The sequence below is a fragment of the Myxocyprinus asiaticus genome, chromosome 18 (assembly GCF_019703515.2).
Source record: "Myxocyprinus asiaticus isolate MX2 ecotype Aquarium Trade chromosome 18, UBuf_Myxa_2, whole genome shotgun sequence".
Lineage (NCBI taxonomy): Eukaryota > Metazoa > Chordata > Actinopteri > Cypriniformes > Catostomidae > Myxocyprinus > Myxocyprinus asiaticus.
The window spans coordinates 1,205,001-1,224,489 of NC_059361.1; the positions used below are offsets into that span (position 1 = coordinate 1,205,001).

The following is a 19,489-nucleotide window of genomic DNA, read 5'->3' on the forward strand; positions in this document are numbered from 1 at the left end:
GAGTGGTGGTGGTGTAGTGGACTAAAGCACATGAACTGGTAATCAGAAGGTTGCTGGTTCAATCCCCACAGCCACCACCATTGTGTCCTTGAGCAAGGCACTTAACTCCAGGTTGCTCCAGGGGGATTGTCCCTGTAATAAGTGCACTGTAAGTCACTTTGGATAAAAGTGTCAGCCAAATGCATAAATGTAAATGTAATATCAGCGAGGCTTCTTTCCTGGTTAAAGACCCCGTTTACACCTGGTATTAAGATGTGTTTCAGGTGGGGCACTGACTATCACACTTGGAGTCGTGAGTTTGAATCCAGGGTGTGCTGAGTGACTCCAGCCAGGTCTCCTAAGCAACCAAATTGGCCTGGTTTCTAGGGAGGGTAGAGTCACATGGGGTAACCTCCTCGTGGTCACTATAATGTGGTTCTCACTCTCGGTGGGGCGTGTGGTGAGTTGTGCGTGGATGCCGCGGAGAATAGCGTGAAGCCTCCACACACGCTACGTCTCCGCGGTAACACGCTCAACAAGTCACGTGATAAGATGCGTGATTGACGGTCTCAGACGCGGAGGCAACTGAGATTCGTCCTCCACCACCCGGATTGAGGCGAGTCACTACGCCACCACGAGAACTTAGAGCGCATTGGGAATTGGGCATTCCAAATTAAAAAATAAAGAGATGCGTTTCAGGTGATCCAATTACAAGTGGTCAGCACTAAATACAGGTGAGGGTCTAAATGTTTTGTGATCGGATCTCAAAACCACATATGGAGGTAGTCAAAAAAGCATGAAACTACACTGCATTTGGGGTGTAAACGGACAGCAGTGAAGCACCACCCCTCACCTGTCAATCAGCCACTGTGCTAAAACAAGAGTTTTATCTTTACCGTCTATACAAGTGGTCAAATGAGACGTATATTTTACATTTTACATTTTATGCATTTGGCAGACGCTTTTATCCAAAGTGACTTACAGTGCACTTATTACAGGGACAATCCCCCTGAAGCAGTTAAGTGTCTTGCTCAAGGACACAATGGTGGTGTCTGTGGGGATCGAACCAGCAACCTTCTGCTTACCAGTTCAGTGCTTTAGTCCACTACACCACCACCATCACGACCAGGTGTAAACGGGTTCTAAAGGTCTAATAAATTAATGGAATAAATCACAATGCTCAATATGCCAGCTGTAGTGCTAACAGTCCCACAAGGGCGGGCGATATGCTAAGAATATTTTCACTATATTTTATAGAAAAAAATATCGCAATATCCGATTATGTCGTCAAGCCCCCTGCTGCGGGTCGGTAAATAATTTTGCTTTATTGATTTTGCTTTGAAAATTACATTTATTTATTAAGATATTTCTAAATTCAAATTAAACTAAACGAAATGAAAAAAATCCATTAAAATAACGAAGTCATCAGAAAATCTTCTATAACCACCTCCCCAAATCCAAACATTCCACATCATTTCTACTTTAATAAAACAGCTAAAACAGTTTGTTACTTCACTTAGTCTGTGCTTAAATGGATAGAAAACACCAGTTTTCATATTAGGTGCGAGTCTAATAAATCCTCTTGTGTTCCCAAAATAATGCTGCCAAATGTGTTCTTATTGAATTTGTGTCTGTATTGCGTTTCGTTAATACAGTTAATGCTGCCTAAAGACAATCAAACAGAACTCAGTTTTAGGTTCAAGGTGAACATGGTCTTGTATTATTTTATGATTTAATCACTTTGGTCTTTGTTTCTTTAATACACAGATATATTTGAGTGAATCTGCAGAGTTGCGTTCACAATGCATGTTAAGTGTGAACTGCTCCATGGAAATAAAGCGAATTAAACTCACAGCACCTCCTGAGATAGTCTAAGGTCATTTGCAGCATTCTCAGACGACACTATTCTTGCAAACAGTTTTCAGACGACTGAAACAATGAAAGATTGATAAATATTTACATGCACATGTTTCACGAGACGCTCTCACTGCACGCCTCTGAACAAACGGCGCATCAGACACGAGCGCTGACGGCTTTTCTTTTATCTGTTCTTAAAAATATAATAAAGTGTGTTTCTTCAAGCGCGTCTTTGAGTTTAACAGCATTTCTTGTCATGTGTTTCTCCGAGACGTCTTACGGGTCGCCCGCCTGTAGCGGGTAGATGAGCAAACTTACCCGCTCATGAAATACCTGCATTTGGACGAGGAGCTTGCAAATAAGGATCTAGATTCGTTTCACACCCTGGGCTACTGTTTAATACATCTGTCAACTTCCCAGATCCAGTTTTTTGCCATTTCCTGATACTGTCGATTATCGCCTGTCAATAACTGCTGCAATCGGCATCGGGATATTTGTAAGACATCGTCGATATCTGATTACATCGTCCTATCGCCCAGCCCTAAGTCCCACGCAACAGCTAAAACAGCCAATGTTAAACGTGTTAGCACAATAGTTTTTAGACAAAAGTCAATTGCAAATTGAGTCTCCCATGTAGAGTAGTCTTTGTGTTAATGGGAGCTGCTGCCTATGTACAGCGTTCCAAATCAGGCACGTATGAGGTTTCATGATGACTAGGATGCTGCCTTGGGGCTACGTAGGCAGTAGGCAGCAAAGCAGCTCACTAGGGTTCAGAGCACAACTACTGAGAGGAAATGACACGGGAAAGAGCGAAAACAAGAATGAATTGAGGATGACAGGTGAGATATCAAACAGCTCTTTGAACTCTTCTTCGGTGCGAAATTGAGGGCAAACAATTGGTGATTCAAGAGCAAACCTGATGAAGGGGCTACCATACAGAACATCAAAGAACTACTGCTGCAGGACCGGTGTTCTCCTAAAAATGGAGTTTATCCATCAACAGAATTTGGGTTTTTACAACCGGCGTTGGAATTGAAAATCAAGGCTGTGTGGATGATTAATATATCAATTTTAAAAATGTTCTCATTTTGTCTGAGAGTTAAATATATTCCTCTATCGACCACATATGATGTGGAAATCGGCAATATGCACACCAGGTGTCAATCCCGTCTAAAGTGGGAAAAGAGATGCAGACCAAAAAAGGAAACCCTCATAAAAACGACAAACAGAAGTCAGAAGAATGATTGACACCAAAGTCAAGCAGTTTGTGAATGATGCATGGGAGCAAATTAAAAAAAGGAGACCTTTATTAGAACTCATCCTTGCACACTAAAACAAGTCAGATCTACACAGCACGGATGAACGTCCGATGAACTGCAGCAAAGCAGACCTTGTTTGCATTGTGAAGTGGTTGAATCTAATCAACGCCAATTCTGAATATTTAACCCCTATTTGAACACCTCGTGTAAAAGCAGTGGATGATAAAGGTGCTTTTCAATGAAGGGTTTTGTATCGGCCCTCAAAGACCTCATCATCTCAAATCACTCGCCCATCCTTGGCAGTTATGACAAGAATTGGGGAACTAATTATCCTGCAGTGACCATTAAAAGCAACAAGCTTGCATTCCAGTATGCAAACATGCTTGGAAGAGAGCCATGAAAACAAACACACACTGATGCAAAGATACACAGAAATCAACAACAGCATTCTGACAAGTTAAATTAGTTACGAATAATGGGGGCCATTGGATTGTTTTGGATATGATAAGCAAGATTTTCCAGCCAAGAGCTGACTTAGGCCTCAGAACACTGAAGCAATGAAAACAAAGTGTTTTGATTTAATGTTAACTTAAGGATTTTTAGAAATCCACCAACTGTTAGCCGGTCTTTCACCATCTAGCTTTATAGAAAACCCATCCAAATGAGCAGATCACATGTAAGTCACTTAATCTTTGTGCAACTGTTAATAAAAAAGCAACTAATGAAAGAAACATCAATTACAGGTAAGTCTTACGAAACCATTTGCTCACCATCATGAAGTTCCAAGCTCGTATTACTTTCTTTCTTTGGAGGAGCACAAAAGGAGATGCTGGAAAGAACGTTAAGGACTGGCCCCCAGTCACCATTCACTTTCATTGCATGGAAGTTACAAACATCATCTTTTGTGACATACCAAAGAAAGAAGGTAACAGAGCGCAACAGAGCTCGCCTACATTTTCATCCGTCTGGGTTCCGGAAGTATTTTCCCCATTCATTACTTCCATAGACTTATAAGTATAGAAACAATATATTTGTACGTTAATTGCAAAATATCTCGATATGTACACATATATAAGTGGTTTAAGGGTGAAGGGAGACCGACTCGATGATGTCATTCACAGTGCATCATGGGAGCGCGCGGTCACTCCAAAGGCACGTTGCGCGGGTTTCGTTGGACGCGGTTCTCTGATTGGTGGATCTTTCTCTGCTGGATCATGGGTAATGTAGAATTCCGCTATCAATCACGATTTTTAAACAATGAAGTTAAAATAACGCAGACAGATGGCTTATCGATGAACAAGCTCGTGGCTCACTGTAGGTCTGCTTTAAAGATTTATAAGTTATCGTTGAAAAACTATTAGTCTATAGGATAAATGAATAGGATATTTACTTCCGGAACCAGACTGTAGCGCTCTATATGAGGTTGGAACGTCATGAAGGTGAGCAAGTGATGACAGAATTTTCATTTTTGGGTGAACTATACCTTTAAAGGAATATTCCGGGTTCAATTCAAATTTAGCTCATTAAACAGCATTTATACTATAAGAATGTTGATTACCACAAAAATTATTTGGACTCGTTCTTCATTTATTTACAACAACAACAACAACAACAAAAGGGGGGTAAAAATTCCCCTTTTCCACCCAATTTGGAATGCCCAATTCCCAATGCACTTTTAAGCGGAGACGTAGCGCGTGTGGAGGCTTCACGCCATCCACTGCGGCATCCACGCTCAACTCACCACGCGCCCCACTGAGAACGAACCACATTATAGCGACCACGAGGAGGTTACCCCATGTGACTCTACCCTCCCTAGCAACCGGGCCAATTTGGTTGCTTAGGAGACCTGGCTGGAGTCACTCAGCACGCCCTGGGATTCAAACTCACGACTCCAGGTGTGGTAGTCAACGTCAATACTCGCTGAGATACCCAGACCCCCCATACTCACTGTTTCTAAAGTATAGACACAAGACGTAAACATGTTTAACACAACTTTAAAAAGAAAAGGTCAGTAAGTGATCACAGTAAAATCACGTTAACGCACATATTGTTTACGACTTGTGTCTATACTTTTATAACAGTGAGTATTTTAGCATTTACAGATTGACTTCCATTGTAAGTGTCTCACTGGAACACAGATTTGTGCTTTTGTTAAGTATGCATGCAACAAGTTGATTTATTTGTTTATTTATTTATTTTGTGGTAATCAACATTATGCCACAAATGCCGCTTGATTGAGCTTAACTAGTGTTGAACCCGGAATATTCCTTTAAATGATTGGCTTTTACATAAGCTCCTTATATTTAAGACCCATAGCACAACTAAAACACAGCTTTTTTTTCTCCGTCTAAGAACTGTTTGACATGCTACAGGTAAGAAACATCTTGTTGCATTGAAAAAGATACTCAAGCAATGCCTCAACGTCCAGTAAAACAACGAGCTGATTCACTGTTAGAAACAGCTCCACGCTATCTTCTGTCTGCATGGGTGCGTTTGGAGAGGCTCGCCAGCATCTCAACACAGCAGCTCAAATCAACAAAACACCACAAGACGACACACTCATACAAACAAGCACTCAATAGATCTACAGTGTAAGATATCAGGATGGGGAACCCACTGAAGATGGGCTACACATGACGGGATCAATCACAATACGGGATGAACTGATGAACACTGAACCCTCCCGGGGCAACTGAGCAGGTATGACAGAAACACATGAAAGCTGAAGCACACAGCCAATAATTGGCCTACAGCAGGCTAAAGGGGAGGCTTCATCAAGAGCCTGCTACATTTCACTGGTTGTTTATGCAGTTTTGATTTGTGCTGCTATATGTTTTGCAAACTATAATCAAAACAAGCAAATATTATGCAGAGGGAAAATGCATAGGGCTGAGCAAGCAATCTGCCACAAGTTGTGTTATAAAACTTTTCTTTTCTTTTTTTATCGGTTAATAATAATTCTTATGATTAATAACACCAAATAGAAAACTATGTAATTAAATAGTCAAATGTGTGCATTTCTATAAAATGAGTATTATATGAAATACATTTTATAAAATATTTAATTAAACATATTACAAAATAAAAGTTAATAACAAATAATAAAATAGATCAATTAAAAATTAAATAGAATAAAATGTATACACAATTTCAAGGTTTTATTATAATAAATACATACACATTTTTCCATATCAAATTAACCAAATTTCACAGACTTCCCTGGCTGAATTTATTTATTTATTTATTTCGTTTTTAATACATTTTCTACAGTAAGCCTAAATATTGAATGCCATAGAAAAAATGCATTATTTTACAGAGGGGGGTCAAAATGACAAATTTCGTCAATAATTTGAGCAAAACTATAGGTAAAAAAATTTATAATAAAAACTTAGAAAGGTGGACAGCATCATAATTTTATTTTTACACTTCTAGTTTCAACAATATTTATATTTCAATGTTTTGTTTTGTTCGAACATTGAAAATTTACAGATGGAGCCGCATTGAGAGCCCCATATGTCTGAGACTGAACCATTTAAAGCACTGAACTGGAGAATCAGATGCAGTTGGGTATGGCCGACGTCACGATAATACCGGGACAGTCAAGATTTTACAAGCCATGTACCGCACCCCTATGGACCTAGAGTCGGGACGGAGATTGTCCTGATAATTATTGCTTTAATTACGCTTTTTATATACCTTTTTTTTTTTTGTATACTGGTTTTGTAAATGATTAATGAAATATGTCGCTGTTCATTTTTCCAATTTTGGATTCTTACTTGAATATGGAATGAACGAATGATACACGTATTCTGGAGTTATAGGCACTCCAACTTTGGAAAAACAACAAAAAAAGTGTTTGTTTGTTTTTTTGGTTAAAAAACACCATTAGCATATTATACAACAAGAGCTGCTGAAGTCAGCTGATTTTAGTAACAGATCTACCAATCTCTGTGTAAACATAAAATAATGATGCTGATCTGACACGTGGTGTTTATCTTTCAGGAGTAAAAATAGATAAATAAATAAATAAATAAATAAATGATATATGTCTAAAATCTATTTTATAAATAAATATAACATATACTGTATTTATCTGAGAAAATTTTGGTTAAGTTGACATGTTATGACTTAAGTGTCTTTCCAATTAGAATAAGCATCCTTCTTTGAGGTACATCAAAATAGCCGGGGGAAATAAGGCAGGACGGGTACATAAGGGAAGACACTTCAGTAAGTACAGGGGGAAACGAGAGAGGGCGTAAGATGTTAGTCCATTTCAAGCAACAGATTTGAAATACATACCGCCCAGATGCAAATCCAGGATCTCACTGTAATTAGACTCTCCCCAATAGTCTACAATGAGGATATATTAGAAACATGTTACTATACACACAGGCACAGCCAGGAGCTTCAACTCATGCATATATGTTGCACACAAACACACAGTAAGGAATGCCGAATACACACTCTTCACAATTTGTTATTTGGCATGTATATAAATGTAGTTAACTGCATTTATATTGCAAGTCCCACAATGGTAGAATGGGCACATAGATTTGCTGCACTGCTGAATTCTGAGTGAGAATACGACTGTGGGTCTAAAATAGTTTATTTGTGTAAATCCTTCAAACTCATCTGAAACTGAAAAATACGGGAAATAAGACAAGGTATAACTATATATTTTCATGGGCCACAGGAAGTAAAATATAAGTAAAAAATAGATTTGGCAAACAAATCTGCTGTGGCCAGTAATTTTTACCTAAATATATATATTTATTTATATATTATAATAGCCATTCATATGATGCTGCAAATAAAACTATGACCTATGCAGATTATCAATAATTTGCAAGAAAAAACAGCTAAATAATTTCATTATCCTGAATGGCCATGAAATTGTATTGTGCATTATTTTATATATATATATATGTACACACACACTTTTTTTTAATTTTTTTATTATATATATATATATATTTTTTTTTTTTTTACAAAATAATGCAACACAATTTCATGGCCATTATTTGTATTTTTTATAACCAATAAATTCTGGTAGATTCAACTTATTTTGGGGTCATTCCACGAAATCAGTGCCTTTTCTATTTTAAAAAGGTGATTTTAATTATTATTATTTATTTATTTATTTTTAAGATTTTAAACATTCTATCAGACAAAGAATGTATTTAAGTGTTAAACTGCACTGTGCCTTCTTAATCTAAATAAATATCAAAATGCAAATAAATATCACATATTTAAATACATTTACATTTTTATATTTGCTTGAAAATACACCTTTACAAAAGTAAAAGTGTAGAAAGTTTTATAGTTCATCAAGCCATTACTAGATTTATGTTGGAGGTTATAACACAACAATGTGCTAATCAGAAAGATAATTTAATGCTGATATTTCTACAAATATCCACTTTTTAATTGTAAGTTGTTTTCTGAACAAAATCATGGAAACAAGGATGACCATTAAAGATCGACCCCAGCTGACAAACATAAAATATAAGATAAAGAGATAAAAAAAAAAAGAGGAGACGCTTGTACTTGAAGAGTTCACATCCTGAGAGGATGAGGGTTTTTTTTTGTATTATTATTTTAATAAGAGGAACTTATGATGGTAACAGGGTTGACAGATAACTTGGCGACAAAAAAATATGTTATGGCCGCTAAAACATGCAAAATATACAGTATATATTTACAGTAAAGACAGAGAGAGAATAAATGCTAAATACGATCTTTTTTCCCCATGCATTGTTTTATTTCATTCAATCAAATTTGTGCATATTTGCTAATAAACAAATGAAGTTGGAAACACATGTCTGGGGAGTGGGGACAGGCCAAAGGCATCCTCATGAAGATCAACGATAAAAATAATAATAATAATTTAAAAAACAACTTAAAGTTCAGCTATTCATTGCCAAAAAGTAATTGTTTACAGATATGGTCATGAGAGACATAAAAAGGCACAGCTTTCACAGAATGACCCATATTTGCTCTGTAAACCAATAGTTACTTTATGATGGTAAATAACAGATAGACTGTATGATGCACTTGATATCTGCTGGTCTGGACATGTTACATCTTCTCAATATGTCAGTCATTATTACACATTACAGTGGCCCACATCCGGTGTGACGGCACACAAATCTATGTGAGGAGTGATGGGACTGATGGGACATGCAACACACATGAGGAGAGACGATGCTCGGCATGACACAGTATGATTACAACACCGACTAGAGTTATCACCATGGATACCTGAGTGTCTCTTACGCTGTTTTGGACTAACACTAGAACCTTTATACAAGCCTTAGAGAGAGTAAAGGATAAAAAGAGATTTAGAAACACTAGATGCGATGAAGGGGAGAGGGGGTGGGCAGAGAGGAAGCAAAAATCGCAAAATGATCCATTTCTCTCTACTATATATGACTCCCTACTGTCTAGAAATCCCATACATTTCTGCTATAGGAACATTAGACTAAGACATCCGTCACACTTGAAATTGTGAACCGTTTTTGTTCACGTTTCTGCAAAAGGACATTGTTTTCTTTCAATTCAATAATGCAATAGATTCTCTCAGATATGTAACTGTAGCACTTATTCAATTAATAATCCATATGTTTGATAGTCCCTTGCCAGGTGTGATTTTATTTATATGTAATAAATATTTAAAATATGAGGACAGCTGTTATGAGCATGAGAAAAAAGCAACCTCTTTTAATTCTGCAATATAATTTGTATTTGATCTGTTGGCGTATATACTGCAGTCTTTGATGTGGATTTAAAAATTGACATCAAAATGCCTCAATATTGAAAGTTGGTTTTCTTATGATTACTGGATTATGATTTCCTTTTTTTTTTTTTTGCTCCCCTTTTTCTCCCCAATTTGGAATGCCCAATTCCCAATGCGCTCTAAGTCCTCGTGGTGGCGTAGTGACTCGCCTCAATCCGGGTGACGGAGGACGAATCTCAGTTGCCTCCGCGTCTGAGACCGTCAATCCGTGCATCTTTTCACGTGGCTAGTTGAGCACGTTACCGCGGAGACGTAGCACATGAGGAGGCTTCACGCTATTCTCCGCAGCATCCACGCACAACTGACCACACGCCCCACCGAGAGCGAGAACCACATTATAGTGACCACGAGGAGGTTACCCCATGTGACTCAACCCTCCCTAGCAACCGGGCCAATTTGGTTGCTTAGGAGACCTGGCTGGAGTCACTCAGCACACCCTGGATTCGAACTCGCGACTCCAGGTGTGATAGTCAGCGTCAATACTTGCTGAGCTACCAAGGCCCCTACTGGATTATGATTAAAAAAAAAAAAATTGTATAACAGACATTGCCGATGCAGATTTACATTTGTATGTTAGGTATCAATTCTTAGAATTAAAAGGAATATTTCGGGCTAAAAATAACAAATGACTTACAATGGAAGTCAATGGAGTCAATCTATAAACGTTAAAATACTGTTTCAAAAGTATAGACACAAGACGTAAACAATATGTGTATTAACATGATTTTAGTGTGATAAAATCACTTACTAACCTTTTCTGTGTAAATAAATATCTAATACCGGGATAATGTTTCGTTGTCATGGCAACAACGTTGCAATATTTGATATACAACTTGGGACTGGTTTGTTTCTTAATTGTCTAATAGGACATTTGTAGTGTCTGTTGGAGATGACATGTCCTCCTCTTCAATTACATATTGTGGTGTTCTGCAAGGATCCGTGTTAGGGCCAATTTGGTTTTCTCTATATATGTTCCCTCTTGGTTCTGCGATTCGAAAATACAACAATAATTTCCATTGCTATGCAGATGAACTACAGTTATATTTGTCGTTGTATCCCAATGATCTGTCTAATTTAAATGTTCCTCAAGAATGTATTGAAGATATAAAAAATTGGATGGCATGTAATTTTCTGCAGAGGTTGTCATAAACATGGTTTTAATAAGAATCAGATTGAGTCAACTCTTAATCAGGTGGTCCCGAATATTCAGCAGGTGGTGAGAAATTTAGGCGTCTATTTTGATACAAATTTAAATTTTGAATATCACATCAGGAATTTAGTTCAGTCTTGTTTTTATCAGTTAAGGAACATTTCCAAGGTGAGACAGGTTCTAAATTTTAGGGATACAGAGAAGCTTATTCATGCTTTTATTTTGTATTGCCTTGATTATTGTAATGCACTGTTTTCAAATTAAAGAGGCCCTATTATGCTTTTTGGGATTTTACCTTTCCTTTAGTGTGTAATATAGCTGTTTGTGCATGTAAAAGGTCTGCAAAGCACAATAGTCCACGCCAAAGAGAGTTACTCTCTCCCACAGAAAACACTGCTCCTGAACTGCCTGAAACACCTGGTTTGCAGTCCAGCCATTACTTCTGTGACTTAGCTACGTCACTATGTAACACATTTGCATAATGCCTGCCTAAGGGTTATTTATTTTTTTATTTTTGTATCCCTTTTTCTCCCCAATTTGGCATGCCCAATTCCCACTACTTAGTAGGTCCTCGTGGTGGCGCTGTTGCTCACCTCAATCCGGGTGGCGGAGGACAAGTCTCAGTTGCCTCCGCTTCTGAGACCGTCAATCCGTGCATCTTATCACGTGACTCATTGTGCATGACACCGCGGAGACTCACAGCATGTGGAGGCTCATACTACTCTCCACGATCCACGCACAACTCACCACACGCCCCATTGAGAGTGAGAACCACTAATCACGACCACGAGGAGGTTACCCCATGTGACTGTACCCTCCCTAGCAACCGGGCCAATTTGGTTGCTTAGGAGACCTGACTGGAGTCACTCAGCACACCCTGGATTCAAACTCGTGACTCCAGGGGTGGTAGTCAGCGTCTTTACTCGCTGAGATACCCAGACCCCAAAGAATGCCTAAGGGCTACTTTAAGCTGAAACTCGGTTATGGTAAGGGGCGTTACATTTCCGACACACGCTCTAAGCGGTTGACCAATCAGAGCAGACTGGGCTTTTCGGAAAGGGGGGCTTTAAAGAACAGAGCGTTTTAGACAGAGAGTGAAAAGAGGTGTACAGTATGAGAAAAATGTGTTTTTTGAACATTAAAGCATGTAAACCTATTCTAGTAGACCCCCAAAATAAAATGATGAACCTGTAAATGAGCATAATATGGGCTCTTTAAAATCAACACACTTTAACACGGCTACAATCAGTGCAAAATTCTGCAGCTAGACTTTTGACACGAACTAGGTCTGTTAGTCCTATTACTCCAGTTTTAACTTCTCTGCTTTGGTTACCAATTCATTTTAGGGTTGATTTTAAGATTTCATAATTACATATAAAGCACGACATGGTTTTGCACCTGAACATTTAGCAGAACTTTTAAGACCTTATAAAACAGTTCGATATCTTAGATCTTCTAGTCATGAACCGTTTGCTGTTCCAAGATCCAGATCCAAAACTAAAGGTGAGAGGGTGTTTGTAGTGAACGCCCCACGATTATGGAACAGCCTGTCCTGGGATATCAGATCTGCTGAATCGGAGTCTGTTTTTAAGTCTCGTTTGTATAAACTTGCTTTTACTACTTTGTACATTTTAGTTTTTACCTGAGTGTGTTTTGATTTTATGTTTTGTGAAGCACTTTGTGCTAAACTGCTAAAAGCTGCTAAATAAATAAAGTAGTATTATATAACTTTAGACGGAAAAGGTCAGTAGTATTCATACCATTTACATCTTGTGGCTGCAACTAAACAAGGGGTGAGTCGAAATTAATTTGTTGCACTAACACTGTTGATTGAGCTCAACTTGTATTGAACAGACTTAAATGAAAATATTTTTTTCGAAAAAGACAAAGAAAAAAGCAATCTTTCTCTTTTTGTAAATCTGCATTGTAATTTGAAGCAAGATCTGATATAAATAATAAAATAAAAAAAATTAAAGCAAGAAGCGCTATGGTCCTTAAGGTCAAAATGTAACTAAAGAGTTAAGCATGAGTTATGAACTCAGCCGTGAGTCTTTAACCCTGTAGCAGCATAACAGAGGGAATGTTCCCATCAGACAGAAATAGAGAAATACCTGCTTCTCCTCGCAGAGCTTTCTCCACAGCGACCCCTCGCTCTTCTAACTGTCTCTGTTTCTCCTCCACCTGCTCCAACTGCCTCTGAATGATCTGAGGAATCACAAAGGAGCTTCTTTTCACGCTCTAATTCTTCATCATGATGATGGTGTATATTTAGTCTTCTGACACCTAGATGTAATAAATCATTAGTAGTTTTTCACCTGGGCTCTGTGGAGCCTCTTGAGCTCCTCTTGTTTGGCTTGCCTTCGTGCTGCTTTTTGCACTCTCCTAGTCAGTTTGGCATTGAGTTCCTCCTCTGTGTACGTCTTCTGCAACAGGAAATTAAAAGTGAGATTCAGCACTCCTGTAAACTGTTTCCAGGTCAGTTATAGGTGGATCCTAGTCTGGCATCCCATATGCGTTTACAGTTGGCAGCGGGTCATATACAGTACAACTACAGAGCTAAAAGTGAGCCTTAAGGCCTTTTCACACCAAATGTGGATTGTCGGCCGCAATGAAGATTTTGAATAGAAACAATGGATTCCAATGGAGCCATTCACACCTGGAGTGCATTTGCCCCTCGCTCCGTGATCCTCGCTGCTGCATCTAACAAAACCAGCGCAACTGGTGTCGTTAAAGCACAGAAAGCTGATCTGACCACCGGCATTAAACGCTGAAGCAACTCGAGGAAGAAATCCTGGACCGACATTTGTGATGTCTATTTTATTTGCATCGAATGCCTTTAAAACGAAAACATATTTTCTCAGATGTGCTAACGCCGATCATTCGCCTCACTTTTAATGTGAACAGGCAATTTGTCTCTTATTATTGTGTCGCCTCTGGTGTGAAAAGGCCTTAAAAATCTATGCCACACCTACGCCACTACTACAATAGTTACAGCCAGGCCCAAAGAAGAATCTCGTGCCCGCAGGACGTAAACAATATTCACACAAACATTGCCTGCCCCGTTGAAAGTTTTTTGATTAAATATTTTGGCCAAATGTATTATGTTCTTAACTACTAAAGCCCAAAGTATGCTTCGGTCAGACGCAAATCTCGTCATCAGCAAAGTGCTCGAACACTGAATGCATGCAGCCCGATTTTTCTAACCGCGCGTCTTTGAACGCGCAGACTGCGCATGCGCCTGGAATCATCTGCACGAATTAGTGGATCCACAAGGTGGCAACACTCACATTTGAGCCGTTGCTGTCATGAAAAAACATCATAATCGGCACTAAATAACAGGAGATGAAGGTAAAAACAAAAACAGTAGATATGCACGTCAAAAGCACGTGTGTGAGGAGGTCTGGAGATACCTGCACTTGTATAACTCAAGTCTGAAGGAATATATAGACACCTTTATGGGTCTAAACTCATGAAAAGAAATCGTCTGGCATCTCATAGTGGTCTTAGCATGCATGCGCCATACGCTTGTATATGTGCACACCATCAAATGGAGTATACTTTGACAGGCTCACATTTGACTGTACGCAGACGCTGAGTGTCAAAAATCGAAGTATACTTTGGGCTTAAGAGTGTAGTCCTCCTAGTTACGTCGGCTTTTAGCATGCAAAATTATGTCGGGCACCACAATGGAAATGACATGACGTCAAGCTTGTGGGCCTCTAGTTTTAAAAAAAATAATTACATCACAAACAACAAATAACATATTCAAAATATTAAAATATACCATTTACACACTTTCCTGCAACAATACGACACGCAGCTTTGAAACATGTATTCTTTGTATTGAGTCAAGAGGTCAGTGTGACGTTTCTATATTCTATTGGTCACACGAATTCGCAGGTCAGAGTTTCACAAACGTGAAGTTTTGTCTTCTCATGAGCTTGCATTTCCGGTCTTCCGCGTTCAGGTGCGTTTGAACGGGAGTGAATGGAGCCCGAAGTGAAGTGTGACCGCAGCTTAAATTGAGTCAATTCTGTCTGGGCCAACTTTTGATTTATGACTATAAATAGTGGTTGACTGATTTGGCTTTTTCAATGGCCAATGTGGAGTATACCGATATGCAGAGTGCAGGATGGTCGATATAAATGCTGATAAACATAATACAATTTAACAACAGCAAATCAGATGTACACTAAATTTCTAAAGTGAAACAAACACTTATTACTCTGCAATATTTACATATATTTGCATAAACTCAGCAATTAAAAACCTTGAAAACAGAAGGTTTTGAATATCCATTTACAAAACTTCTGGTTGATTTTGGAAAGTTAACACTTCTGTTTATCGCAAAATGGCCAAATATTGGCCGACTAATCGACCTGGCCGATATATTGGTCTATCACTAATAACACTGTGTAACAAGTTTTTTTTTTCGTTTTTTTTTTCTGGGTTGTAAGTGTTATTTCCTAATTGCTTATGCCTCAAAAGTATAGAAAATGGCTATTATTCCCCACATACTTTGCTTTTGTGACCAGGACAGTGATATTTTGAAATTGACCTATTTCCAATAAGAAAACGGGCGAATTTGTGTCTTTTCGCTCACATAAAGTCAGAAAAAAACAACATATGAATCCAACTGAACATGTATTTATACTAAAGTAATATTCAAAGCCGTGCTGGTCCATAATGGTAACAAGTACCCGTCTCTTCCCCTGACTCACTCGGTGCACCTCAAAGAGGATTACAACAACATCAAGACCTTGCTGGACGCCTTGAAGTATGATGAGTACGGCTGGGAGGTCATAGGAGACTTCAGAATGGTGGCATTCCTGATGGGTCTCCAAGGTGGTTTTACCAAGTTTCCCTGCTATCTTTGCCTTTGGGACAGCAGGGACACCAAGGCGCACTACCACAGGCGGGACTGGCCACAGTGGACCGAGTTCTCTATGGGGAGGAACAACGTCAAGTGGGAGCTACTTGTGGACCCCCGGAAGGTGCTGATGTCACCACTGCACATCAAATTGGGCCTTATGAAACAATTTGTCAGAGCTCAAGATAAGGAGTCGGCAGCCTTCAAGTACCTTCAAGACTTCTTCCCTAAGCTGACTGAGGCGAAGGTCAAAGCCGGTGTCTTCGTCAGACCACAGATAAAGAAGGATTTTGGATTCATATGTTGTTTTTTTCTGACTTTATGTGAGCGAAAAGACACAAATTCGCCCGTTTTCTCAGTGGAAATAGGTAAATTTCAAAATATCACTGTCCTGGTCACAAAAGCAAAGTTTGTGGGGAATAATAGCCATTTTCTATACTTTTGAGGCATAAGCAATTAGGAAATAACACTTACAACCCAGGAACAAAAATTGTGTTACATAGTGTAATAGAACACCATCTCTTGTGAAATATGGTAAATCAAAGAAACTAACAAAGCTAAAAGCTCAATAAACAAAAAAGAAGCTTACCCAAATATACTACAGTATATTTACAATGAAACAATAGTTCTGCATTAGGAAATTGTTGCTTGGAGCTAATAAAAATGACAAAATTATAATAGACGGACACATAAAAATTGCAACAAGTGGAGTCTGGAGAGAAAAGATGCTTTAGGAATCCACAGAGGTCTAGTAAATGCTATGAAACAAATGCATTGAACCAGTGAGTTACACAGTACAGAAAGCAGTATTCAGATCAACAGAGCCAAAAGCCTTTCGAGAATGCCATGTGATGCAGTTACATCCTCCAGCACAGACCGGGTGCTTTAGCCTTCACCATGCTGAAGAAAATTGTTAGTATTAAAATAAAGCATAAAGGTTTGGATCAATAATAAGAGACAAGAGTTGACACGAGACATGCTTAAAAAGGGTAGACCAATGGGAATGAATGAACACACTACCTTTGTAGCATACGATCTCTTGAACGCCAATGCATGAGGTACATAAACAGACTTAAAAAAAAAATTAAAAAAAAAAAGCAAAACAAACACAAAACAAATTATGCGATTAGATGGGTTAATGTACAATTAAATCAAATCTGCATTCTATGACAACACGGAAACACAAGACTAAACATTTAAGGACACAGGGATGAGTGCACAAGCACAAATGAATATATGACCAATCTAAAAGAGTACACTAAACTGTGCTAGAGGTTATAGTACATACTAAAAAAAAACCTAACCCTAATTACTGGATCAGTTAGTAAACTCAACACAAAATCAACTAAATTACTAATAATAAAACAGCATTTAAAAGAATAGTAGTTCATGTCGTGTTGGAATTACTGCAAATACAAGATGACATTTTGGATATTCTACATCTGAGAAATTATTAATTAATTAATTAAAAGCGGGGCCTGGGTAGCTCAGTGGTAAAATACGCTGGCTACCACCCCTGGAGTTCGCTAGTTCGCTAGTTCGAATCCCAGGGTGTGCTGAGTGACTCCAGCCAGGTCTCGTAAGCAACCAAATTGGCCCGGTTGCTAGGGAGGGTAGAGTCACATGGGTAACCTCCTCGTGGTCGCTATAATGTGGTTTGTTCTCGGTGGGGTGCATGGTGAATTGAGCGTGGTTGCCGCGGTGGATGGCGTGAAGCCTCCACACGCGCTATGTCTCCGTGGCAACGCGCTCAACAAGCCACATGATAAGATGCGCGAGTTGACGGTCTCAGACGCGGAGGCAACTGAGATTCGTCCTCCGCCACCCGGACTGAGGCGAATTACTATGCGACCACGAGGACTTAGAGCACATTGGGAATTGGGCATTCCAAATTGGGAGAAAACGGGGAAAAATCCTGAAAAAAATTAAATAAATTAATAACGCCAAAACGGGTCCTTGTGGCGCTGTTGTTGTTGATAGCAAAATATTTAATCGCTACATTAATTCACTTCTATATGATCTTGCAAAATGTTAAAGAACAAAGAAAGTGCTCCAGTTAACAAATGCATAATGAAATGGCATATCAATCAGAAATACAGTGGCAAGAAAAAGTATGTGAACCCTTTGGAATTACCTGCATTTATGTATAAATTTGTTTTAAAATCTGGTTTGCTCTTCATTCTCAAGTTTCAATAATAAACAAACACAATCTATTTTAACTAATAACACACACATTTTTGTATTGTTCTTGTAAATACTGAATACATCATTCAAACATTCACAGTGTAGGTTGGAAAAAGTATGTGAACCCCTAGGCTAATAACGTCAACAAAAGCTAATTGTAGTCAGGAGTTGGCAAACCTGACATACAATTAATGAAATGAGATTGGAGGTGTGTGTTAGAGCTACTTTGACTTATAAAAAGCACTCAAACATTTTAAGTTTGCTATTCACAAGAAGCATCTGCTGACGTGGACCATGCCTCGCAAAAAAGAGATCTCAGAAGAAGCTGGAAGGGGTTACAAAGATATATTCATCTGTCCACAGTTAGACAAACTGTCTATAAATGGAGATGATTTAGTACTATAGGTACTCTCTCTAGAAGTGGCCGTCCAGCCAAGATGACTCAAAGGGCACACTGCAGAATGCTCAATGAGGTTAAATGAACCCTAGAGTGACAGATAAAGACTTGAAGGAATCATTGGAACTGGTTAACATCTCTGTTCATGAGTCTACTATACGGAAAACATTAAACAGGTATGGTGTCCATGGCAGGACATCACGAAGGAAGCCGCTGCTTTCCAACATAAACATTGATGCATGCCTGAAGTTGCCAAAGACCTCCTTGTGACTTTAATGAAGATGAGATCACATTTTATGACCAATTAATGCAGAAAACCAGCTAATTCCAAAGGTTTCACATACTTTTTCTTGCCACTGTCCATGTAAACCTTTAACTGTTGAGGCTGCAGCCATATTGTCCTTCTTAATGACATCACAACTGTCAAGTCATAGCGTTCATACAATTGCATATTTTTCTGTACATTTTACTTAAGTCATACGAAGATGCGAACAGTTTTTGCATGTCGAAATCTCGTTATTACAGTAATTCCGACACGAACGCACCAATAAACTACAAACTACCTGACAAGATCACATTTATAAATCTACATCCACTACTAGGCTATTTCAGAGAGCCAGATGAGCACTGCTCATCAAGAAAACACTTGGTTCTAGTAAATTAAAGGAAGATTTTCATAAGGCCTACTTTTGTGGGTCTATGCACCTGGCTCCAGTTTCTCTCTATTCACCTCCACATAAACACAGCAGGACTGAAGATACTCAATTTTTTAACAGCTTATGAATGAAAATGGCTGTACAATGTCTTGAAATACTGTATATTTTTGTTGTAATGTCTGCATGTTGTTACATTCAAGTTTTGCCTGAAATTCAGTATTTTCACACATCCCTGCTGTGCATTCACACTGAAATACCTCCTCATCTTTTCCTTTCTCCTTCAACCTCTTTTCTTTCACTCTTTTATCATTCTCCCTCTCCTTTCCTTTCTCCAAAAGTCT

The 19,489-nt window shown here is 38.7% G+C and overlaps 1 protein-coding gene and 1 long non-coding RNA gene across 2 annotated transcripts in view; one reads left to right on the forward strand and one right to left on the reverse strand.

Moving 5' to 3' along the window:
- The window catches only part of LOC127456203 (protein-methionine sulfoxide oxidase mical3a-like), a 151,478-nt gene that overhangs the window by 19,221 nt on the left and 112,768 nt on the right, over positions 1-19,489 (reverse strand). Inside the window, 5 exon segments of the mRNA XM_051724570.1 lie at positions 7,395-7,445; positions 9,357-9,407; positions 13,153-13,246; positions 13,357-13,464; positions 16,932-16,982. Of these exon segments, the coding sequence (XP_051580530.1) occupies positions 7,395-7,445; positions 9,357-9,407; positions 13,153-13,246; positions 13,357-13,464; positions 16,932-16,982 (355 nt within the window).
- The window catches only part of LOC127456223 (uncharacterized), a 567,953-nt gene that overhangs the window by 13,729 nt on the left and 534,735 nt on the right, over positions 1-19,489 (forward strand). The gene's annotated exons all lie outside the window — the stretch shown is intronic.